At 41.2% G+C, this 25,279-nt stretch overlaps 3 protein-coding genes across 8 annotated transcripts; 1 reads left to right on the forward strand and 2 right to left on the reverse strand.

Annotated features, from left to right (window-relative positions):
• Positions 1-357: 357 nt before the first annotated feature.
• LOC135482734 (uncharacterized) lies at positions 358-4,489 on the reverse strand. 2 transcript variants are annotated; one of them, XM_064763055.1, is made up of 8 exons: positions 4,431-4,489; positions 4,143-4,343; positions 2,816-2,917; positions 2,210-2,369; positions 1,847-2,003; positions 1,432-1,506; positions 1,052-1,117; positions 358-745 (listed from the first exon to the last, which is right to left on the reverse strand). In XM_064763055.1, exons 3-8 carry the CDS (start codon positions 2,898-2,900, stop codon positions 638-640), a joined length of 651 nt encoding a protein of 216 aa, XP_064619125.1. In that variant the 5' UTR covers positions 2,901-2,917; positions 4,143-4,343; positions 4,431-4,489; the 3' UTR covers positions 358-637. The 2 variants fall into 2 exon arrangements, with proteins under 2 accessions (XP_064619125.1, XP_064619124.1); XM_064763054.1 differs by lacking the exons at positions 4,143-4,343; positions 4,431-4,489 and adding an exon at positions 3,389-3,478.
• On the forward strand, positions 3,724-16,956 carry LOC135482733 (NADPH--cytochrome P450 reductase-like). Of its 4 annotated transcripts, none has more exons than XM_064763050.1 (14): positions 3,724-3,934; positions 7,108-7,296; positions 7,780-7,834; positions 8,471-8,599; positions 9,042-9,191; positions 10,431-10,555; positions 11,754-11,942; positions 12,297-12,413; positions 12,683-12,801; positions 13,092-13,273; positions 13,650-13,799; positions 14,124-14,388; positions 14,664-14,892; positions 15,247-16,956. In XM_064763050.1, exons 2-14 carry the CDS (start codon positions 7,121-7,123, stop codon positions 15,389-15,391), a joined length of 2,031 nt encoding a protein of 676 aa, XP_064619120.1. In that variant the 5' UTR covers positions 3,724-3,934; positions 7,108-7,120; the 3' UTR covers positions 15,392-16,956. The 4 variants fall into 4 exon arrangements, with proteins under 4 accessions (XP_064619120.1, XP_064619119.1, XP_064619123.1 ...); XM_064763049.1 differs by lacking the exon at positions 3,724-3,934 and adding an exon at positions 4,632-4,891; XM_064763053.1 differs by lacking the exon at positions 3,724-3,934 and adding an exon at positions 4,632-4,811.
• A 4,868-nt stretch (positions 16,957-21,824) lies between these two features.
• Positions 21,825-25,160, reverse strand: LOC135483726 (corrinoid adenosyltransferase MMAB-like). Of its 2 annotated transcripts, XM_064764734.1 has the most exons (8): positions 25,013-25,143; positions 24,426-24,499; positions 23,893-24,036; positions 23,387-23,444; positions 23,126-23,198; positions 22,809-22,971; positions 22,662-22,721; positions 21,825-22,331 (listed from the first exon to the last, which is right to left on the reverse strand). In XM_064764734.1, the coding sequence occupies exons 2-8, from the start codon at positions 24,491-24,493 to the stop codon at positions 22,235-22,237; spliced, it is 663 nt and encodes a 220-aa protein (XP_064620804.1). In that variant the 5' UTR covers positions 24,494-24,499; positions 25,013-25,143; the 3' UTR covers positions 21,825-22,234. The 2 variants fall into 2 exon arrangements, with proteins under 2 accessions (XP_064620804.1, XP_064620802.1); XM_064764732.1 differs by lacking the exon at positions 24,426-24,499 and having other exon boundaries at positions 25,013-25,160.
• Positions 25,161-25,279: the final 119 nt, after the last annotated feature.

The following is a 25,279-nucleotide window of genomic DNA, read 5'->3' on the forward strand; positions in this document are numbered from 1 at the left end:
TGGGCATGGTTGAGCAGAAGATGACCCCAACCAGGGCTGGCTTAGATCGAGGCCTATGAAAAAATTCTCTTGTCAGCTGGTTTGATATTGCAACGGTGGGGCCTGCAGTATGGACAGAGAGTTGGTCAGTAAGACAAGGTTGTCTCCTACATTTTCTTGTGTGATCAAGTACCGTAGTCTGTGGCTCAGGTTTGGGCATGCATTTCAGCTTTCAGTAATAAAATTATACTGATCAAATAAACAACCCACAGGTTGTGCCTCTTTATCCCTTTGAGAACAACTGGGAAAGAGCTAAAATAATACTAAATCAGTTGATGACTCCTCAGAAAACATAAGAAAAACGAAACACACTCAGTATCGTAGAAATCAGTTTATTTATACAAATAAGCAGTGAAGATTTCAATCTTCAACTTACAAGTAAACCACAATTTCTCAAAGGGTTGTAATGTCGATGTTTATTTAGTTAATAAGGGCATCTCTCAAGTTCAAATAATTTGGCTCCGACTCTATGGTTAAATCCAAAAATTGAAGGAATAGTTCGCAGTTTTCAAATGGTATTCACTTCGTAACAGAGAATATCATCCTATATTAATCACAAAACAAACAGCACAAAATAATAATAATTCCTAAATTGTCTTTATAATCGTTTTTGTTTCCTTGGACGGCCAGTGTTAAATGGTGCTCTTGTGGAGTCTGTTATTGAAACGATCTGAAGTCCACTCATCTGGAGTCCTTTGATAGCTGGCTGAAAACCAATGATAAGAAACTGTGAAAAGGTAGTTTGATTAATCAATAAACCAATTTATTTTGCATGATTTGTTTGGAATGTATCAGTGGCATTGGAACCAAACATGCTGACAGAAATCTGGCTATAGGTGTTTCTGAATACTGATACTCAACTGGCTAATTAGCGCCGACACAATACCACTGCCTTGACTCAGATAACTTCTGGCAATGTCAAGTACCAAAGTTATTCTTCCTCAGTATTGTTCTGAAGTGCCAGAGTTTAATTGGGTGCAATGTGTATGGAAAAGAGATTATTTTTACATACCAGTCTTCCAGGGCCGTATTCCCTGGCAGCAACACGTAAAAACTTTAACCCTCTTTCAACTGCTCGCTGAAATATACAAGAAATATTATAAATCTGTACTGAAATAACCTAAAACATGCCTCCCAGGCCGACCGCCATGTTTCTTTGCCACAGGGATTCAGCCTGTGCTGGTGCCATTTGGATTTCTCCCCTGTCTGACGTCATGGAATTAGCCCCCTATTAGACACAAGTCGAGCAACTTGTCTCAGTTATTTGAGGAATCAAAGGTTATCCATCATGAGTTTAATGATTCCAACATGCATGCCTCACCAAGAAAACGTTTGCTGATGTCAACAAAAGACAACTGGTCAACTGGACAAATACAAAACATTTAAACTAACCTTTCCTATAGTTAAACCAACAGCTTGTCCTGCTATATTCGTACCCTTCCTAGCATTTCTGAATCCTTCAGCACCCTGGAAAGAGACCATGAATGTTAGAATTATAACAATCTGAATGACTGTAGTATTTGTAGCATTTCTGCTGCTGACCTGCCTCCTTATAAAGAACGGAGAGGAATACTGGCCAAAGGACACCACCCTTACCACAAAAAGTTGGAACTCTGTGGTGGAACTCTCTTAGTATCTAGGACAGCAAACTTCATTACCGAAAACAGACTGACTGTCTAGAATGCTTCACAAAAATTAACTCACAGCTATATTACAAACAGCACCACAGGTGTCACTGAAGACAGGAATTTGGGCCAGAATCAGTCGCCCTAAAAACAGTGCTCAAGATTAAGTTTATATAACTTACTGCAGACGATGAGGTGATGATGTCACCTTTAAAGTCTGTCAAGGCCACGATGGTGTTGTTCCGAGTAGCCTGAATATGAACAATTGGCAGCTCATCGTAGCGTGTGCCATCGATGACCATGGAATGGGTCTCCAGTGAGGGAAATGGTATACCCGACCTGGAAAAAGAGTAGGAGCAGACTTACAATTTATGTACATTGAGTAGTCTGATTAAAAGAAACAACTTTCAATAACATGATGGGGTGAAGTCGTTGACGCAGTGCCCTGCTGTTAGAGACACAATAGTTGTGATTTACCTTGATGGTGTCTAACAGGCTAACTGTATTTCGAAAGCTTTCCAAATGCAACAGACTCTTTAACTTACGCCATCATGCCTTCCAGCTTGATTTCAACCTCCTCAGAAGGCGTTTCCTCTTTGACCGTTTTAAGCGATGCACTAGTCACAGCTCTCTTGTCCACATCTTTGTCTAGGACAGACATCACTGATGTTTTATGAATTTGTCTAGCTTGATACAATGTTGCATCTGCAATTAAGATTAGTACCCTTGTACTATATTATGCATTAGAAATATACTCACCTCATATACATTTGAAAATTCCATAACATAATTAATATTTCCTAGCCTTTTTTCTTTGAAGTTTAAGGGAGGATAACTTTGTAACTGTCCTTAGCTTCACTTTATAAGCTATAAGGTGCTTCCCATAAAACATGGGAGAACAAAATAAAGTTCACAACATAACTTTTTAAAACTTGCATCCATTCGGAAAGGAAATTCACCATTAAATGAAATTAAAACTGCAACCGCTTTGATTGATTTATTATTCAGACAAACTTGGCTTGGACATCTTAACACGCAAGGCTCCGAGACCATAGTCTCTGCAAGGGAATACCAGTTATTACGGCATCTGGGAACTGGACTCGAGGTAAGATGCTCTTGCATAGTTTCCAAGTCACTTGAGATTAACTTACTGCACACACGATGGGAATGACAATATGATGGCTTGCACAGGCAAGTGTATGCCTGGCGAGCCACCACCGCCACATTTCTCATCATCTTCTTGAATCACGTCACTGAAAGGAAAGAACTAAACAGTAGAGAATGTCTGCTCATAGTGCTATTGAATAAGCACCTTTCATGGTCAGCTAAGCACATTTTTCACGACAACAAACAAGCTGCAAGGTCAAGGAACTGCCTCGCACAACCTAGCCTAGCCTGTGTCGCACACGCCGGCTGCCTCACAATGGCGCACACTGATCAGCAACGCCAATGGATATTGTTTAAGCGGATAACCAATAAAAGATGTCAAACGCTTTGCACACACCTGAACACAGCAGGGTAGTGTATAGTATAGTGGTTGTATACATAACATACATACAATGCATAGCGCATACAGCATAGGCTACATACAATACATACATGTACTTTTTTGCACAACACTTTCTGTATACAGAGCCTATGGTCAAACAAAATTAACTTCTTCACACCACACACAGTAAACATTACACTGAACATAGACAAAGATGGAGAGGATGTGAACTAACGAGTAATATAACAGCCAAAATTTGGAGATTTGTGGCTACAAAATCATGAAAAATTGATGGTACTTTAAGTAGCGCTGCACGAATTTCTAGCTGCAGACTCAACTAATCGATATTTTCAGCAAAATTTCTGATTCAAAGTTTAGCTCTTATTGATATACAATTGCATTTTTCGGAATCTTATTGGCGTGATGATTTACTATCTATAGTGACTTAGAATTCCTGAATACGGGGTCACTATTGAGCGATTTTAGTTTACCGACTCCGCTGTACCTGATGCATTATGTGAGTCTAACAATCAATTAAATTAACTAAAATAAATTACTACAAAGTATCCTCAGCTTCCCCCAATTCTCTTCAAAACGAATTAATAATTGTTTATTGTGTGATTGCTTGAGATGTTGCTTATGATGTAATCAGTAAATTGATATTGTTACGCAATCTACAATGACGTCATTATCAAGCAATGCTGGAGGAATCCCCTCAGATTTTGTAACCTTTCATGTTTTGAAATCATAACCAAAAGTTGATTAAACGTACCTTTTCAAAGTGAGTATCACAATAAAACCAATTTCTCCTCATTGATTATTATACTCTTTCAGTTATTGACTTGTTGTGATGAAAATTCTTTTGTTTGATTTTACGTATGCAGCAGTTTGTTTTGTGGTTTGATATATAATCAATGGGGAAATCCCCTTTACAATGCATTGTCCATAGTACATTTACATGTATGCATGCCTGTACAGACTGCACTTACTGTGGTTTGTATTCCCTACAAAAAGTGAATTCAATTAACTTGGCGCTTGGTCGACGCCACAGCATTGTTTTTGGTACTGGCTCCTCGATGACCTCATCTTGCACCATCCGAGGCAGGGCTGACGAAGTGACCCTTGGCGACCATGGGCCTCAGATTCGGAGCTAAGCGTGTGGGTTACTTCATTCAAGGGTGTTGTTGCTTCTAAAGCCCCTTCTTAAACGTCTTCTCTCTTGCCTAGTGTTTTTGTGGGCCTGTTTCAAGAGTGTCTTCGCTTCCGTGTCGTAAGACTGAGATGAGGCACTGGATTCTTCCTCCTGACACCTCTTCATTAAAAACAGCACTTGTCAGTCCCAAGGATGTCTTCAATAGAGATGTTCTACTGTATTCTTATTGGCCTAGCACAAGCATACATACCGATAGGCCTACTTTAATGACCTGATATATGTCATGGAAACACCAATTAGTCAATTGTATGATCGTCCTACTTTTTGAACTGTTGCACTAACCACCTGAAGTGCTGATGACACCAGTCATGACTTCATGCGTAAAACTGGCAGTATGACACCATGTGCTACTTGATAATTTCTCATATGATGTCATGGACTACTCTTTCTGATAATATGGACTGTTATCTTGTGCAATGCCAATGGGACTCTTATACCTAGCTTGGTGAGAACTGCTTGTTGTGTCCTCTCCTCAGTGTACAAATCAACTGGACTCAGAGCTTAGCGCTACAATAAAAGAATAATGTAAGTAACTAGTCTAGAATATAATCATTGTTACTTTCCCTAAATGATTGAAGACGTCTGCCAGCAAGAACCCGGTAAGCCACATATTCGGCAAAATTGAGTTGCTGCTGCAATTTTGTCTGTCTGACTGCCTTCTATCAACTCAAATAAAAAGCATTGCTCGAAAGAGTGTGATTTTCACCATGATTTTTTAAAATCAATGACACATGTGACATGAGAACAAAGTTATTGTCGTCAATTGTGTGACCCAGTAAGTGCACAAAATATTAATCTAAAATTTTGATTTTCTCAAAATGACCGTCATTTGGATTCTCGAGTTCTTGCACCAGATTGCAAATAATCTAATGTATCGGATGTATGGCAATCACTTGATATAATGCATTATTGTTAGTCTATTTAATGACCTGTCAGTTACTGGGTCAGCATTGCTTTGTTGAGTGACCTATACATCTGTATATATATGTGATGTGTCAGTCAAAAAGCCTTTGTTTTGAACAATTTATGATATCAAAAACGTCATTGGGCCTAAACGTATTTTAGATTCAACCAATCTATGATACTAATCTATGAATATGATACCAAAACAGATTCCATCTATGATACCATTCCTTCTCTATGATCTGTATTGCATGTCTTATAGGCCGACACCTTACATGCCTTACCAAGCCATGTTTTTGTTGGCATTATCCAATGCTCACAGTGTTAAGGATTATCATGAATTCTAGTCATGACCGCCACAAACCATTTACTCGGTGAACAACAATCGGTGAGTGCACAATTCTTGGTAAGAACTGAGACGATAGCTTGGGAACCCATAAACGCCGACAGGCAATATCGATTAGAGTGGAACCTCCCTTAGCAAACACTTCTCTATTAAGGGCATCATTTTTTAGGACTTTAATTTTGGTCCAAGATTGGTCATTTCAATTGAATTATCAGGGCACCTCTCAATTGACGACAGCATTTTCAGTCCTGATTAGAGTGTCCTTAGTAGAGAGGTTCTATCGTAAATCTAGTGGAGTCCTAAAAGGCTGGCTCTTGCGTGATGTGATTGTCGGTATCGTTGACGATATGAGGTGTAGTCTAGTGAAGAAGGTGTCAGACACTTTATCCCGAAATTGTGGGTTTATTACCCATATGATATGAAAATATGGGAACAGGCGGCACTGTGTACAGTTCCTTAAAGCATACCCATATGAACCACTTTGGCAAGTCAGTTCCATTGATGGCCTCACTCTTTTCAAGGGGGACTATGCATGAGCTACATGGGGGGTTCAAATTGGTAGTCTTCAGGTGGCTAGTGCAGTTACTGTTAGGGTTAGGGGGTGATTCAGCAATAATCAGTTGCCTCAAGATATACTGTGAGATAGATGTGTCAGTAGGACAGGCAGGACAAACAAGTTGCCCTAAATTGGTGTCTTCCTGATTGAAGCTGCCCCAATTTTGATACACCGAACAATTTCAAGTTTAGTTTAGTTCCCCTGCACATATTTTTAACTCTTCAATGGATGCTGCTATTTTTGTATGCAGGTATTGTCTCCCTCTTTATCATGCAGATCAACAAATTCTTACTCATTGTGTAATTGTGTAATGCTTTCCATTCCGAGAATGTGGCAACTTTCAGAAACCGGATTTAAACCGAAACAGTGTATCCTCGCTCTGACTAATGTCACTGATTTAACGTGTGAGAGTACTGTAGGACTAGGACTAGGAGTGACATTTATCACATAAATGGACGTCTTCAGAATTCGTGAAAAAAGGTTTTTCTTGAGAAACACAGTCATCTGACAGTGTTTTCTCCACAAATTAGCACTCTTTCACATAAGCGCTGACTGGGTGGAAAATTATCCTTTTTCAGTTGTGTATCTTTTACCTTTAGGGCAGATTCTGACATAGACATATCATCTTGTTGTCATAGTTTGCCTAGCCATTTCTTCCAAGTACCACCCTTGCTGAGAGATACACTCTTGACTGACTTCTGCTCTGACAAAAAGCCATTTCGTATCTGATTCTCCGGTGCAATAAGTGTCTTTTCCCTGGAGTGGATGCGAAATTTTGGTTATGTTGTCAGTGTGCCAGAGTCAAGGTGGGGCAGATGAGAGCTTATCCTATGACACTCGTGAAATATCGGTCTACTATTTAGAGTTACATGTAGGTGGTCAAGCGGAATGTATCTTATTTCTCCTTGATGACATTTCACTGCTTTCTCATTTCAGTTAATCCCTCGCCATGATCATCTTAGAGGCAGACGATGATTCCAAGGCCGCACCTCCTCCGACTGAGGAGCCGCTATTCGGTGCAGTTGACCTTATCATCTTGGGTTTACTCGCAGCTGTGGCAATTTATTGGTTTTTCCTCAGGAAAAAGAAAGATCAAGTACAAACTATAAAGAAATTGACAGTTGTGTAAGTACAAGATGTACCGTGGTGACCTTTTGTTAAGTGTATTTCATTCATTTCTTCAAAACTCTTTTCTGATTTTGCAAAAGTCAATACACAATACGTGGGTTATGAAATAGGTGCTCATTGTGATACTTTATTTTCGTAAGTCAGAGTTGAATTGAGATGTGGGAGTCACCAATGACATCATATTCATAAGTAAAGTTAGGTCAATTTACATGTACCCATGTACCATCATAACCTCGCTTCTTGTTTCTTGTGGAATATTTGATTTGGGGGGGGGGGGAAATCGTAAACCCCACTTGTGTATAGCGTCCTTGTTCCATGCAGTATCAGAATTCATGCCAGTAAATCGTGTAGCATTGGAGATGGTGCAACCCCCTCGAGGATTCTCTGCGCATGAAATTGAGAGAGACCCCCCCCTCAGGATTATCATGCCAACTAACCAACACCATTGACTTGATCCATTTGTTTTCTTTTATATTACAGTCCAACTGTTGGAAAAGTGGACGACACAAGTTTTGTCGGTAAAATGAAATCATCGGTAAGTTTGATGCAGATGCCATGCATACCTGTACTGACTACTTAAAGTACTGCACGACCTCTCTATTGCAGACACCCATGGGACTGGGCGTTGGTGTCCGTAATGTAGAGGTGTCCTTTATAGGGAGGTTATGCCATTATTGTCCAAAAAGTGGATTCATGTGTATGAACACAGGGGTCGTGAAGCCTACATATTCTATATTCCATTTAGTTTTTCCAAAAAGTGGATTCATGTGTATGAACACGGGGGTTGTGAAGCCTACATATTACATATTCCATTTAGTTTTTAAAAACTATTTGAAATAATTTGATGCCACTTATATGCGAACTTGAAATTACTATATTGTGATACCATATGGCATTTCTAGTGGAGGTAATATTGATATGCCAACATTGATATATGCAGGTAAACTACTAGTACATTTCTTATACAAGCACAAATGGTGCGATGTACTGTGAGATAGGAGAGACCCCTATTGGCAGCCTTGTGTAACTTAATCTGACCTATTTGGCACTGCATATAGTCTCCCTTTAAGAAGTCTGTTCAGCCTCTATATCTTGATATATTGCCATTCTGAACTTGCCATTTGGCTATGACGTCCATTCTAAGAAAATAGTCAAATTTCTACATTTTCAGGGGAAAAATGTCGTGGTATTTTATGGATCTCAGACAGGTACAGCAGAGGAGTATGCAGGGAGACTGGCTAAAGAAAGCCTCCGCTATGGCATGAAGGGTATGGTAGCAGACCCTGAAGAATGTGATATGGTACGTGATCAAGTTGAGGATTACGTTGGTTGTGTGTCTTTTCTCGGCCACGGTGCCATGTGATCGTCCACTGCGAAGGCCTAGCTCCACATTAGTGTGTCATGCTATGTTTACTCTGAAGTAATGGGTTTTGGGGATAACACAAGGCTTGTGTCGTATTACGCTTATTTGATACCGAACTGGAGTATTGGTTTCAATGTCTCACCGAATACTGCAAGTGTGGAGCTACAATGTAGGCCAAAATTGAGGTGGCAGTCAAGGTTTTGGGAAATATGACAGCCTCCCCTGAGGTGCTTTGGACACATATCAGCAGATACATCCCTCTCGCAAATCAGATCATAATCTTCGCGTGAATATTGCACGTCGGCTAGTAATGTGACATTGATTCACGGGTGTGTATTTTAGTGAGAATTACTTATCTGGGTTTCTTTTGTTGTTTCAGGAAGAGCTTCAACAAATTTCAGAAGTTGAGAATTCCCTGGCCATTTTCTGCATGGCAACGTACGGTGAAGGGGACCCGACAGACAATTCACAAGAATTCTACGATTGGTTACAAAGAGGAGACGCTGAATTAAATGGTCTCAATTATGCTGTAAGTTGATTTGGCATTCTATGGTTACGTTTGACCGGAAAGGGGCTCGTATCCGTGAAAGATATCTCTTGAATTCCTTCTTCAAAAATCGAGGTTGCTGAAATACGGCAGTAAAAAATAAACCGTGTCTGATCAGTTAACCTTTACACCCTCTATTCTTGAATGGACTCTTCTAATGCATTGCCTGGATAAGTCCATACAGGGCAATGAGGGTGAAAAGTTTAACGAAGGGCAGTCTCATTTTCTACATCTCATGCCTTTAAAGGGAGACTGTGGGTAGGTGAGAGGTAGATTAGATTATGTTCCAGATGTTGGCAAAAGCGTCTCTCCTATCTGACACTACATTGAAATCAAACATCTGGTGGAGATCTGCCTGAAGCTAAGTTGTACCACTTCAGTTCAAAATACCTTGCCCGTCAATTTAATTATTGACCTTACAGTAACTCAGAACAAGCTGTTGCCTGTCCTTGAGTGATTCAGTGTTGGTCAACTCAAAAACTGTGCCCATACTGTATACATTTTAGGAGAAAAAACTGTTGGTTATTTCTTGACACAATTATGTACAATACTGTTCATTAGTGGCCCATGGTTGAAATAAGTACCTGGTGATCGAATTTAGTTTTGATGACCCCAATCTACTTGCCTTTATGACTTGACATAAAAGTCAGATTAGATATTGAGCAAACAATATTTAGTAATTTTTTTGATGGGGACTGAAATGATGACCTGATTTACTGAAGTGATATTTTTAAGGCTAATCTTGCACTTGATAACAATATGTTGGTCTGTACTGGTACATGTCCAGGCTAAGAGACCGATGTTTGAAGTAAAGGTTTAATGCGTATAGTTAAATTCATTCGGCAAACACAATAATGCAGAGAATTAAAGTAAAAAAATAATGATAACTAGTATTGCTAGGGATACAGCCAAGATCAAGATTTAGATTGTTAGCGCATGTGTTTTCAATTAGCTAGCCTTCGACCCCTTCTAAGCCTTATCAATTTCCAAACTTATGCATACATGTATCTAGATGGGATACAAAATATTTTGTTAAAGGCCAGTGTCCCTAAAAGATTTTTTAAATGCTATTAAACCAATGGCCAAACACAATAATAGAAACGTTGCTCAAAAGGTAATTCAGAATCAGTGTTATATTTCGTGAGATATGATATTTTCTTTTTCATGGATTCTTCTTGCGCGAAAAATGTCTACACCTATTTCCCTTTCTGCTCGTTTCAGGTTTTTGCACTCGGTAATAAAACTTATGAACACTTCAACGCAATGGGAAAATATGTCGACACCCGGTTAGAAGAACTTGGTGCTACGCGTGTCCATGAATGTGGAATGGGGGATGATGACGGAAAGTAAGTCAGCCATTTTGTCTCATAGTCGCTCCCCTGCGTCCTTTGTCTTCGATTGCCCCAGGTAAACTTCGGGCATTCTTGTAACGAGGCATCTCAGTTCTACGTCTTATACAATTAAATTGTCAATCAAGGTTAGATAAAGTGACCTCAAGGTCACAATACAAACAGTATACAGAAGAACTTCCCTAAGGGAACACCTCTCCATTCAGGACACCCTCTCTAATAAGGACACTAGTTTTGGAGCCAGTCTGGTTGTTTCCATTCAATTTGTCCTCTTTAATAGGACACCTCTCAATTAAGGACAGCACTTGTCACTCCCAGTGTGTCCTCAATAGAGAGGTTTTCCTGTATGTCCGTATCATTACCCTTGGACCTCGGCACAATATCATCTCCCGTTTAAGGAATCGAACATGTGCCTGCTCACAATCTGGTTGAAGAAGGTTGCCTTTGCTTAACATCAGTAAATCTTCTCATTTATCTAATGGAGAGCTTTGGATCACTTCTGTACTTGAAGCTGTCTTATTCTTATCAGTATCTTTGATACATTAATGGGTCTGGTCATGGTGTACTAAGTGTGCAGTTTTAATTGATAGTGCAGTTTTTGGGGCTGATAACTTTTTACTGGGATACAGTTTATCAAAGATGAACCCATGATCTATTTTACTTAGAACAAAAAAGCTTATCATAAAATGATTTAGATATTTTTTTGTAAATAATTGATAAGAAGTTTGATTCAGTGTGGGCCCAGTTTGGCACAGTGCCAGTCACAATTGACATATCTAAATTTGCGTACGTTATGCACAATGGGATAACCTTGCGCACAGGTTGCACGAATGCTCCAACCATGACTCATTTATCCTTCGCATGAGCTACGCACAGCTTATTTACGCATTTTACACAGTAGCATTGTCATGTATTTATTCATGTGCCAAAACTTCACAACGATATTCGCACTACCAGTGTGTCAGCTGCACGCAGCTTATGCGGCACCAGAGTGAAAGGTTGTGTGCAGGTTATGCAAATTAGATGTCAATTATGACTGGGACTGTAGTATCAAATAATCTTAACGATTCTTTTTATGGTTGCTCACATCTTATATTTGTCTGATCTGTTCCCTGTCACTGTCAAAGGGGACCTCCACCCAAATATAGATTCTGCACTATTCAATCAGCCTCACCTCATAATCTTTTACTCACAGTATTGAAGAGGATTTCGTAACGTGGCGCGAGAAATTCTGGCCAGCTGTCTGTGAACAATACGGTGTGGAATTGACAGGCGAAGACATCAATATCCGCCAGTATAGCTTGACTACCCATGAGGACTTGCAAAAAGAGAAAGTGTTTAGCGGCGAGATTGCCCGGCTTGGATCATTCAGGACACAGAAACCGTAAGTGTTCTGTAATGTTGAGTGATATGAATAAAGAAGGGTTAACGCTTTTACTTCAGTTTTTATAGGAAGACCCAGTGTAAATGTACATTAAGTTTTAAATAAGCAGCCTCTTAAAAACAGTATCGTTCACCTTATCATCAAAGACTGCGGTCTGTTCAGCGGAGAACGACCTGGCTGAAGGATCAAAATGTTGAGAAAAAACTGTGGGGAAACGAGGAAGACCTAAAGGCCACATCCTTATTCCTGATTTCCACTGACTGAACAATTCAATGCTACCGTTGAATGCTAAGAAGAAAAAACAAGTTGTCTTGAAATAAAATTGTGATCAAAATGTATCTGATGTTTTTCTAGACCTTACGATGCCAAGAATCCCTACCTCGCCCCATTGGTCATCAACAGGGAACTACACAAGGGTGGCGGCAGATCTTGCATGCATATTGAATTCGATATCTCAGGCTCAAAAATAAGGTAAGGGCCTAATTGAACTGTGCAGCTCCTGAGACATTGAAAGGAAATGCATTTGCTGTGATGAACAAAGGCAGAACAGGAAGAGAAAATTGAGAAAAGGCTGGGTGCACTGCCCTACTGCAACTCTTTGGCTAAAAGACTAACAGTGGCTTTTTCTATTCCTATTGAATTGAACAGTAATTTAGATGCATTGTCAAAATGAGCAGTTACTTAAAGATGGTCGTGAATAAGGTTTAGGATTTGTAAGTCACTTGGTTTTCACTTTTCAGGTATGAAGCGGGTGACCATGTTGCAGTTTTCCCCATCAATGACCAGGAGTTGGTGGAGAACATCGGGAAGCGTCTCGGAGTCGATCTAGATGAAGTCTTTACTCTGACTAATGTTGATGGTAAGTTGTCTATTCAATCTTCCCTTAGTGTTCTCCAGAACATGGGATATCCTAAGTATTTTACAGTGCGTCTTGGATTTGTCAAAGTAAGTTCCAATCACTCTATAAGGTATGAAGCCTTAAATACCAACATTGTTTGCATGTATTTTCTTTTCTTGTGGCTTAGGTAAGTTCACATTGTTTACAATGGGTGCTGTTACAATAATATTTGAGATGTTAGCTTGACAAGAACTAAACAACTAACGCATACAGCCATTCTATTCATGCGAAAAGTGCATTCTGTTTTTCAGAGGAAGCGAGTAAAAAGCATCCGTTCCCGTGTCCATGCACGTACAGGACGGCCCTCTCTCATTACTTAGACATCACAAGCAATCCTAGAACCCACGTCCTCAAAGAACTATCCGACTATTGTGATGACCCGAAGGACAAAGAATTCCTACTGAAAATGGCAACATCGACGCAAGAAGGAAAGGTATGTTGATTTTCAGAGGAAGACAGATTTAGTGAGCTTTTGTTGTGTGAAACTATCTTAAGGCACCAAATTTGATTCTTGTCCTATACGGTACTTCATTTCACGAGAAAATGACACTTCATGCAAAAGAAGACTGTAAAATGCCTGGGGAAGGTTGTCGTGGTATTTCACGCTTGTTCTTGGTCAAGATTTGTCTGGCTTTGTAAGCATTTTTAGATATTTCAGACTTTGAAGTTTTAGGCGCAATGTAATATTTTGTTCGACTGCTGCATTTCTCTGTGAAATCACCAAATATCTATGAGCCAGTCTCTCATGAAATTGACTAACGGAATAACTTTTCATCTTAAATGAATGACTTTTCGTCTTTTATTTTTAGACTCTATATAATGAATGGATAGTAAAAGACTGTAGGAATATTGTAGCGGTGTTAGAAGACCTGCCGTCATTGAAACCTCCTCTCGACCATATATGTGAACTAATACCTCGGTTGCAGGCCCGGTATTATTCAATCTCTTCCTCCCCAAAAGTAAGTTTCAACATGGTTTTAAAAGGATCACTGAAGGCTCTGTACTTCCTGCGGGAGGGTCACTCACAAAGAAGGGTGAAGATTTCTAAAGCCACTTCTGCAGATCAGTTTCAATCCACACCTTTCTGGGACACCCCTGGGACTGACAAGTACTGTCTTTAAGAAAGAAGTGTCCTGATTAGGGAGGTCATATTAAATGGAAACAACCAATGAGAGTACAGAATTAGTGTCTTTAGTAGAGAGGGTGATCTTATTAGAGAGATGTCCGCTAAGGGAGGTTTCGCTGTACAGGTGTCTCTGTAAGACAAATGTATCTTCTTTCAGCTTTATCCCACCAGTATTCACGTCACTGCTGTGTTAGTCGAGTACAAGACACGGGTCGGCCGTCAAGCCAAAGGGGTCGCCACCAGTTGGCTCAAGTTGAAACAACCAGGAAACGATAAGAAGTACACGGTTCCAATCTTTGTAAGGCGGTCTCAGTTCCGCCTTCCGTACAAGCCTGCCACCCCTGTGATAATGGTTGGCCCTGGCACAGGCCTTGCTCCCTTCAGAGGATTTATTCAGGAGAGAGCTGTGGCTAAGAAGGATGGTGAGTGGTAATAAATTATGAGACTTGTAATGGGGAACAACGCTTACTTAAATAATTTTTGTGCGCTGCATCTTGTCTCTTATGAGAAACGAACCACTTTCTGGTAAACACGGAATGAATTCTTCGCAACGGTTCAAAAAGTTATCATGAACTCGTACTAAAAGATTGACTTTTTCATCACACTGCACAAAGGCAGACGAAAAGCACTCAGAATGCAGAAGAAGTTTTAACTCTGTTAGGTACCCATTTCACAGTGCCTTTTCTCCACTTTGCAGGCAAAGAAATTGGTGAGACAGTGCTCTACTTTGGCTGTCGAAAGAAAGCAGAGGATTTCATTTATCGAGAGGAATTGGAGAAGTACCATGAGGAAGGTGCCTTGAGTGAAATGAACCTGGCCTTCTCGCGTGATCAGGCGGAAAAGGTCTATGTACAACACTTGATGAAGAAGGATATGGAGAAATTATACAAGCTGTTTGAGGCGGGTGCCCATATCTATGTCTGCGGGTAGGTAGTATGAGCAAGAAAATTAGCTGTGCTAACACTTTCATGGCCACATCAACACCCCTCTTCAGATCCCCAGGGGACAAGCAGTACTGCCGAGGCTGTCAGAGTGGTGCAGCGGTAAGACAGGCTGTCACCTCGTTGGTCATGGATTCAACTCCTGGTCAGTGCACGTCTTAAAGTGACAGAGAGGGCAACTCTGTCTGACAGCGTAGGTTTTCTTCGGAGTGTTTTGTTTTCTCCTACATTTTGTTACAATAGCCCAATGTTGTTTATAGAGCTATCCTAGTTGGTGCTCAGATCTCAACTCTGCATTTCATGGCAGTACTAAAATAAGTTTGTTGATTTTTTTTTCAGTGATGCTCGTAACATGGCCAAAGATGTGCATCAAGTCGTTCAGGATGTTTTGGTTGAGTGTGGCGGAAAAACGACGGCGCAAGCGGAAAATTATATCAAGAAATTACAAAATAAAGGAAGGTACTCCTGTGATGTCTGGAGCTAAAAAATTGAGATTTGTAGGAATTGACTTTCACCTTATGTTGTATTGTAACACTGGGTGTTCTGTTCTGATCAACTTTTAAATCAATCAGTTGCAAGCCATTTGGTAGTATCACTATTGGAAATCATAAGTTTTACATGTATGTGGATTTTCAAGTTGATTTGCCAAATATGTGTACATTGGACCAGAGTCCAGCTAAAGTGCCCTCAAGTCAAAACGTCCCAAGGTTAGTGAGGGTCAAAACATCCTTGCTTTTACTTTTAAAAATCACTTCTAAGCCTGTACTGGAAGGTTTTCTTCAATTAAAATTGATGTTTTGGTTAAGGATAAAATGCTAGTGGTTGTTCATCAAAAACATATGGAATTTATGTAAAAGTCAAAATAGATCAATGAAAATTACATTATGTTTTATGGAAGGCTGTAGTTAAAACAGAATCTAACAACAAGGACATTTAACTATCATAACCAGAGGATGTTTCGCATGATCATGTTTTGACCAGTAATCCATTGAACAAGTGGTATGATTGTTTTAGGGCCTTCATATTGACATTTTCACTTGGACCATTTGAGGGGATTTGTATATTATGCATATAAGCCAGTATTTATATCAATCTTTCATTGGTTGAAACAAATGACGGTAATAATGATCATGAATAATTATAAGACTGTCTTTGTTACTTGCACATTCATAATTTATAAGATTATTTCTTAAAATGTGTTTTTATGCGACCAAATATAATCATATTTTATTCATTTGCTATTTTTACAGAAAAATGCTTTGGGGAAAATGATTGAAATGCAAGTGCTTAACCATGGTTTCATGAATTTTCTGAATACCTTTTGAATATGATATCAAGAACTTAATTGATGAAAAATTCCTCCCGATGGATTAAGCACTAATGGACCGAATACTCCTTCAAAATTTCCAATCAATGCCAAGATCCGCAGAAACCAGAAAATTTTACAGATTTTGTATACAGTTATCGTACAAGTGCAGTTCAGTTTCACTTCACATTTTGACCATTTGTATCCGGTTATGCATGTGCGTTGGTTACCATACCTGACTATAATGCTTTGTAATGTAAAAGGCTAGTGTAACGCATAATGTTTTCAGCCCCTTTGTTGTGGTTTTGGACAATACAGTGGTCATTCATGCGCATGTGTAATCGGATACAAATGTTCAAAGGCTTTGTTCCAACATCTGCCACCACAGCACTGACTCAAAGTCCTCAAAGAAGTACAATGTATTGTCATATCATATTAAAAATAATGATGCATACAAACAACTGAATGTACTACTCAAAGTTAGAATGTTAGAGGCCTGTCTGTAAATTTGCACTCTTGTCTTTGTCTGTTGTTCATCAATATGAAAGCACTGTACCGACTTCTTCAGCCAGGCTACACTAGATTTGATCGCAGAAAGTCTTGGACCAGTGTCTGATTCATCCAGTATGTTGGCACATTCATGAGAGTCCATACTATATAGAAGTCTGTTTGTGTGTATAGTATCTACTGTCCATTACATTATCAAAGTGTATTTTCAATAGGATAAAATAAATAAAATGTAAAGAACATAAATTGTTGACTTACTATTTATTGTGTTGAACGATCTAACAATTTCGGTGGATGTGTTAGTAAATTTTTATTAGCCAAAGGAAAACGGCGACTTAAAAGAAATGAAAAGGCCAGGGGCCATTGTGCTCACCAGCAATCCAAAGGTTTGTGGTTCGAGTCCCAGACAAGGCAACTTGATGTTGATCAAGTGTATGAGTCTTTCATTGTGATGCCACCTTGAATTGGGACCTGAAGACAATTTGGGGCCTTGACTGTTTCTGGCAGAGGAACAATCAGCCAAAGTCACAATTCTGTGGAAAAAGACTCAATCTCATGCATTGCCAAACTAAAGACAGTGTGAGGTTGTGGCCGTTGTTCTACTCAGTGAAAATTTAAAAACTACAATTTTCTCATGCTGGAGGTGTTTTGGAGAATACCTGTCTTGAAGATAAAGATAGATGGATGAATTGTGGATATATGGCACACTGCATCATTATAGTCCCTTGCAGTGTCATAATTTGACCAAAGTGGAGTATCACAATCCCTTGTAAACTGGCACAATCCCCTGTGTTGCCATCCTGAAGATGGCTAGGACTATTCTCCTATTCTTCACAGTAGTTCGGTTACATGCTCAAGGTCATGGTTGTTCCTCACAGACCTGGATATGCCACCCTGAAGACAGTTTTGAGGTCATGGTTGTTCTTTGCATAGCTGGAGAGGCGTCCTGTGGACAGTTCAGGGTCGTAGTTGTTCCTTGCAGAGCTGGAGATACCACCCTGAAGACAATTCGGGGTCATGGTTGTGCCTAGCTTGCAGTGCTGAAGATGCCCCTGAAGACAATTCAGGGTCATGGTTGTGCCTAGCTTGCAGTGCTGAAGATGCCCCTGAAGACAATTCAGGGTCATGATTGTACCTAGCTTGCAGAGCTTGAGATGCCCCTGAAGACAATTCGGGTCATGGTTGTACCTAGCTTGCAGTGCTGGAGATGCCCCTGAAGACAATTTGGGGTCATGGTTGTACCTAGCTTGCAGTGCTGAAGATGCCCCTGAAGACAACTCGGGGTCATGGTTGTACCTAGCTTGCAGTGCTGGAGATGCCCCTGAAGACAATTCGGGGTCATAGTTGTACCTAGCTTGCAGAGCTTGAGATGCCCCTTTGAAGACAGTTGGGGGTCATGGCTAATCCAAGCAGAGATAGTAGTACAAAGTCAAAATCTGATACCAAGTAAAGTGGAACTTCTGGAGTACAATGTATTGTCATTCCTTGTCATTTTGGGATCATATCTCTCTCTCTCCCTTGCAAGCGTACAATATCAAGATCTGTCGCAAGAGGGTTGATGTGATCCCTTGGACAATTGCACAATCCCCTGGATCGCCATCCTAAAGGTTGTTAAGGTGATTTGTCATCCATTGATCAAAGTCACAATGCCTCTACATTACTGGAGATCTACTTTAGACAGTTTGGGGTCATGGCTATAGCTTGCAAGTGTACAATGGCACAATCAGACACAAAGTGAAGTGGGACTGAAAATAGTCATTCCATGGAAAATCCCCTGTATTGCCATGCTGAAGACAGTTTCAGATCATGGGTGATATGAATAAAGACTAGCAAATGCTTTTATCTAAAACTCCATGTACATTTACACTAGGCATTTCTGTACAAAATTGAAGTAAAAGCATTTGCTAGTCTTTATTCATATCACCCATGTCTGTCCCTTAAGTATTGTCATCCTTTGGCAATGCCACAATGCTCTGAATTGCTGAAGTGAAGACACCAAAATCTAATTATCTGACCATAATGGATTTGCACATTGGCTGATACCCGGCATTGTTACATTGGAGACAGCTTTAACCAACGGCTGTTTCAGACCTCTGACAAGATACATTGCATAGGCATCAAAGTCACCATCACTTGCCTTGCAACTCAGAAGACGGCAGTCATGGCAGTTCCTTCAGTCGGGTTGACATGGTCGCAATCAGTTGCCTTGCCACTCTGAAGACAGTTAGCAGTCATGATGATTTCTAAGGCCAGGTTGGCGTAGTCACAACCACTTGCCTTGCAACCCTGAAGCCAGTTAGGAATCATGACTGTTCCTTCGACCGGGTTGACAAGATCACGATCACTTGCCTTGCCACTCTGAAGACAGTTAGCAGTCATGATGATATCTAAGGCCAGGTTGGCGTAGTCATAACCACTTGCCTTGCAACCCTGAAGCCATTCAGGAATCATGACTGTTCCTTCGGCTGGGTTGATATAGTCAGAATCACTTGCCTTGCCACTCTGAAAACAGTTAGCAGTCATGACGATTCCTTCCGCTGGGTTGACATGATCACAATCACCAGCCTTGCCACTCTGAAGACAGGAATGATGAGGCGTCTTTAGGCCGGGTTGAAATGATCACAATCACCTGCCTTGCCACACTGAAGACAGGAATGGTGATGCTTCTTTAGGCTGGGTTGATATGATCACAACCACCTGCCTAGCCACTCTGAAGACAGGAATGGTGATGCTTCTGTAGGCCGGGTTGACATGATCACAATCACCTGCCTAGCCACTCTGAAGACAGGAATGGTGATGCTTCTGTAGGCCGGGTTGATATGATCACAACCACCTGCCTAGCCACTCTGAAGACAGGAATGGTGATGCTTCTGTAGGCCGGGTTGACATGATCACAACAACCTGCCTAGCCACTCTGAAGACAGGAATGGTGATGCTTCTGTAGGCCGGTTGACATGATCACAATCACCAGCCTTGCCACACTGAAGACAGGAATGGTGATGCTTCTGTAGGCCGGGTTGACATGATCACAATCACCTGCCTAGCCACTCTGAAGACAGGAATGGTGATGCTTCTGTAGGCCGGGTTGACATGATCACAACCACCTGCCTAGCCACTCTGACGACAGGGGTGATGCTTCTGTAGACCGGGTTGACATGATCACAATCACCTGCCTAGCCACTCTGAAGACAGGAATGGTGATGCTTCTGTAGGCCGGTTGACATGATCACAACCACCTGCCTAGCCACTCTGAAGACAGGAATGGTGATGCTTCTGTAGGCCGGGTTGACATGATCACAACCACCTGCCTTGCCACACTGAAGACAGGAATGGTGATGCTTCTGTAGGCCGGGTTGACATGATCACAACCACCTGCCTTGCCACACTGAAGACAGGAATGGTGATGCTTCTTTAGGCTGGGTTGACATGATCACAATCACCAGCCTTGCCACACTGAAGACAGGAATGGTGAGGCTTCTTTAGGCCGGGTTGAAATGATCACAATCACCAGCCTTGCCACACTGAAGACAGGAATGGTGATGCTTCTGTAGGCCGGGTTGACATGATCACAATCACCAGCCTTGCCACACTGAAGACAGGAATGGTGAGGCTTCTTGAGGCCGGGTTGACATGATCACAATCACCAGCCTTGCCACACTGAAGACAGGAATGGTGATGCTTCCGTAGGCCGGGTTGACATGATCACAATCACCTGCCTAGCCACTCTGAAGACAGGAATGGTGATGCTTCTGTAGGCCGGGTTGACATGATCACAACCACCTGCCTTGCCACACTGAAGACAGGAATGGTGATGCTTCTTTAGGCTGGGTTGATATGATCACAATCACCAGCCTTGCCACTCTGAAGACAGGAATGGTGATGCTTCTTTAGGCTGGGTTGATATGATCACAATCACCTGCCTAGCCACTCTGAAGACAGGAATGGTGATGCTTCTATAGGCCGGGTTGACATGATCACAATCACCTGCCTTGCCACACTGAAGACAGGAATGGTGATGCTTCTGTAGGCCGGGTTGACATGATCACAATCACCTGCCTTGTCACACTGAAGACAGGAATGGTGATGCTTCTGTAGGCCGGGTTGACATGATCACAATCACCTGCCTAGCCACTCTGAAGACAGGAATGGTGATGCTTCTGTAGGCCGGGTTGACATGATCACAACCACCTGCCTAGCCACTCTGAAGACAGGAATGGTGATGCTTCTGTAGGCCGGGTTGACATGATCACAATCACCTGCCTTGCCACACTGAAGACAGGAATGGTGATGCTTCTTAAGGCGGGGTTGACATGATCACAACCACCTGCCTTGCCACACTGAAGACAGGAATGGTGATGCTTCTTAAGGCGGGGTTGACATGATCACAACCACCTGCCTTGCCACACTGAAGACAGGAATGGTGATGCTTCTTAAGGCGGGGTTGACATGATCACAACCACCTGCCTTGCCACACTGAAGACAGGAATGGTGATGCTTCTTAAGGCAGGGTTGACATGATCACAACCACCTGCCTTGCCACACTGAAGACAGGAATGGTGATGCTTCTTTAGGCTGGGTTGACATGATCACAATCACCAGCCTTGCCACTCTGAAGACAGGAATGGTGATGCTTCTTTAGGCCGGGTCGACATGATCACAATCACCAGCCTTGCCACTCTGAAGACAGGAATGGTGATGCTTCTTTAGGCTGGGTTGATATGATCACAATCACCTGCCTTGCCACTCTGAAGACAGGAATGGTGATGCTTCTGTAGGCCGGGTTGACATGATCACAATCACCTGCCTAGCCACTCTGAAGACAGGAATGGTGATGCTTCTTTAGGCCGGGTTGACATGATCACAATCACCAGCCTTGCCACTCTGAAGACAGGAATGGTGATGCTTCTTTAGGCTGGGTTGACATGATCACAATCACCTGCCTTGCCACTCTGAAGACAGTTGCAGGAGGACATGTAGGCAAACAATGACTTCAAATGAAACCATTTTTCACCGGCACGTCCTTATACTGTGTAACTCAAAGTCAACCGGAACAGAGCTGCGACCCGACCTGGGTGGTTTAAATCAAAAATATTGAAGTCCAAAATTCAACCTATAATCTTTATTTCAATATCATAGCATTATCAAAACATCACAGTTATAAGATGCCTCTTGTCCAAGCAAAAAGCTATGCAAAACAGTCCTTCCATAGTTATTCCATCATAATTTTCACTGTACTAAAAGGCATCTCTGTTAGTGTTAAGTGTTCAAGACTAATTGTATTTGGTACAGCAGGTAAACCACAGCTGTGAAGCCATCGAGTTCCCCTTTACCCTGCAGTCAATGATTTCTAGACTATGACCCTCAACATGATAGCATTTTATTTACAAGATCCAGTGCAGCATGCCAAAGCAATCTCTATAAAAATGGTCATATCAACATCACTATTGAAAATTTGCCAGAGTTTGAATTGTCCCTTGAAGTAATAATTTCATCAGAACTCCTCCACTTTCGATATCATGCATCCTCGGGGTGGATCCGTCTGTAAATCTTCTCCTCTTTTCCTTCAGTCATTGCAGCGAAGCGCGCAGCCGTAAATAAGAAATCGCTCAATCTGAAAATACAGATAAGATAACCGACCCATAATTGAAGTTCATACAGGCATCGTGAATAAATAACCAAGGAGTCGACACCAAACTGGAGGTATTGGTTGTCTTATTGCTAGGGTGGAGCTAAAATGTAGGCCAGAAACCGAGGAAGCCTCGAAGGTTTTGGGTAAAATGACAGAGTTTTAGACAACAATACCACAATGTGCAACAATGATAAGTTCAATGTTTCAATCAAGTCGTCTTGTGACAAACTGTTCAAACAATATGGCAATGTATTGTTTTGTTTTCTTCTTCAGTATTAATCTGCCCTGCTCATGCATTGATAAAAGTCTTACCTGTTGAGATACTTGGCAGGTTCTGGGTCCATAGACTCATCCCTCACCAATGGTACCACCCTGGTAGAATATAAGATAAAGAACATTTATAGGTGGACTGACACTTTTCACTGTTTTTAAATTGGGGGATATCTAAATTTAACATACTTTCTTTCTGCTCTCCTACATATGGTCCTTGCCAAGTGCAGAGTGGCACTCGCTTTGCCCCCGGAGGGAATGATGAAGTTTTTCAAGGGAGGAAGCTGTTCCGTATATTCATCTATCCAGTTCTCCAAATCTGTCACATTTTCGGAACTAAAAGTTGTCTTTCCTGTAAAATAAAATAGAACAATGAGAATTTCTCATAAAGCAACAAAATATTCTTGTGATTCCTTGAAAATATCACTGGTTCATCCAAAGGTACAATCAGGGTTATGCATGGTGACATAACTTTTTTTAAATGCTAAATTAAGAAACCAACTTACTAATATGAGCTGCCCTGGCGGAACTCTTTGGTGTGGCAACATTGGAAGAGACATCTTGTAGCACACACTGAACCTGAAAAATAGGTAAAGACTTTTGATATCCAGGAAGACAATAATGCTGGACTGTCTTTTGTGACAATGGAGTAGATTACTGAAAATCCTTTTTCTTCAAATCAGTTCTCATTTCATTTTACCACTGCACAAGTTAGGACAGCCATCAGAAAAATCTCCTGAAAGGAGTGCAGTGCACCTTAAACTTACTGTTTCCAAGCGATCCACCAATGGATGGCCGGCCTCAACACAAAATTCCTTTGCCAAACTGAAAATAGAAATACCATGATCAAAATTTAAAGCTCCCATTCTGACTCCTTTATAAAATTTACGGCAGCCTACACTTTCAAAGTTACTCATTCGGCTTGTGAAAGTAGTGGTGTCCTTCTGTACAGTGCATTCGACTGACCAGCCTATCAACTGAAGCACTTCTAAGCAACTGTTACTAGTATTGGTTTCCCCAGAGGCACTCGAGAGTATCAGTGGCAGCCGTCATTTCAGCTCTTGCCTGAGCTCAAAAGGATATCTTGTCTGTGGGTAATCACTGGGTTTGATTTTAGATCGCAGGTCGCTCGCACCTGCAATGACTACTGCAAACAAGCAATTTTGTTGCATGCGATCATGATGGCAGGACATAGCGGGCTGCTTGCAGGGCTCATCAAACATCAACATCATCATTTCATACCATATTGCAGGGTTCATTAAACATTTCATACCCTATCGCAGACGTCAACTCATCAGTCGAGCCGAGGGCGTCAAATATCACATCATCTTTGCTTCTTCTCTCTCCAGTAAAGGTGGCAGACGTCCCCTTATCACCGGTTCTTGTATAAATCTTTAAGCGGCATGCTGAAGTTGTGCTGAAAAACAACATTTTATTATGAATCACTGAATATTTATAAGTCCAGAAAGACACTTCATCAGACTACACTTGACAGTTTATACATTGTATATTACAAAAAACTTTTCCATTTCGTTTACCAAATCAACAACTGGCAAATTCATTGCACGCGCAAATTTGCATGTGTGGAGGCAATTGTTTTTCTGACATAGAGACCTCAATACGTGGTTGGAACAAGGTGTCCCTGGTCTGGAGCAATTCATAGCAGGCACACACCATGAATCCCTGCCCACTCCTTCAACTTTTCCCTATGATCCATGTTGTATGGGGGGTGGGGTATTATATAATTTTTAACATTATTCCCAAACATTTTTCTGCATGCCTGCAGATGTGATTTGATGTTCTTACCTCTCCTCTCCACTGCTTTCAGAGTCAGACCTTGACCTCTGAGTGACTAAATTCTTAGCAGTGGACATGGTGGACTGTAAATAACATAAAAGTTGCTCAAACTAGGTGACTGTGAGTGTGACCCTTTGCTACTCCAGGTGAAACGCAGGACTGGTCAGCACCAAGCAAACTTTGTCGAAATTGTCTTTTGCATCCCGGTACATACTCGGCCACACATACATTACCCCTTGATTACTCGATTTACTGCCCTACTGCCCATTGGCCTACTTATAGCTCTGTTGTTCGCTCAGTCACACTCACAGGGCCTTGTGAGGCAAAAAGTGCTAATTACATTACAAGAAATTCCACACCTCCTATCATATGTTGGGGTATGATAGGTGTGGTTTTTTAAATTTCTTGTAATAAGCACTCCCTGTGCTTCAGTAGCTACTACAGTACACCATCTACATGTTTAAAGTAATGTACATTCATGCATGCATGCATTAGCAAAGCATTGCTCTGTCATGTAATTGTCTTCACTGCAAAAACTGAAAAAGTGAGTTGTTTTACTTTCCGTTTACACACTACAAAGCAAATGACACGCGTACCTGAATGCAGAGACGTATTTCTGGTTACAAGCACGATGTAGAAATCTCCCAGATCTCAAAATTATGATCGAGAACATTCTAAAACAAAGCAATCATTGTAAATAAATCAACAAAATTGTCACATCAAGGTGGTGGTACTTCAGTCAGGTAGCCGTGATGTCAGTTACAAACATTGTTAACAGATGGCGCTGTAGGCATCCAGGCGTTTTGTCACAACCAGTCTCCTAGGTTGACGAGGGGCACACCCAATGGAGACTGCCATCATCA

This window comes from Lineus longissimus, chromosome 2, assembly GCF_910592395.1.
Source record: "Lineus longissimus chromosome 2, tnLinLong1.2, whole genome shotgun sequence".
Lineage (NCBI taxonomy): Eukaryota > Metazoa > Nemertea > Pilidiophora > Heteronemertea > Lineidae > Lineus > Lineus longissimus.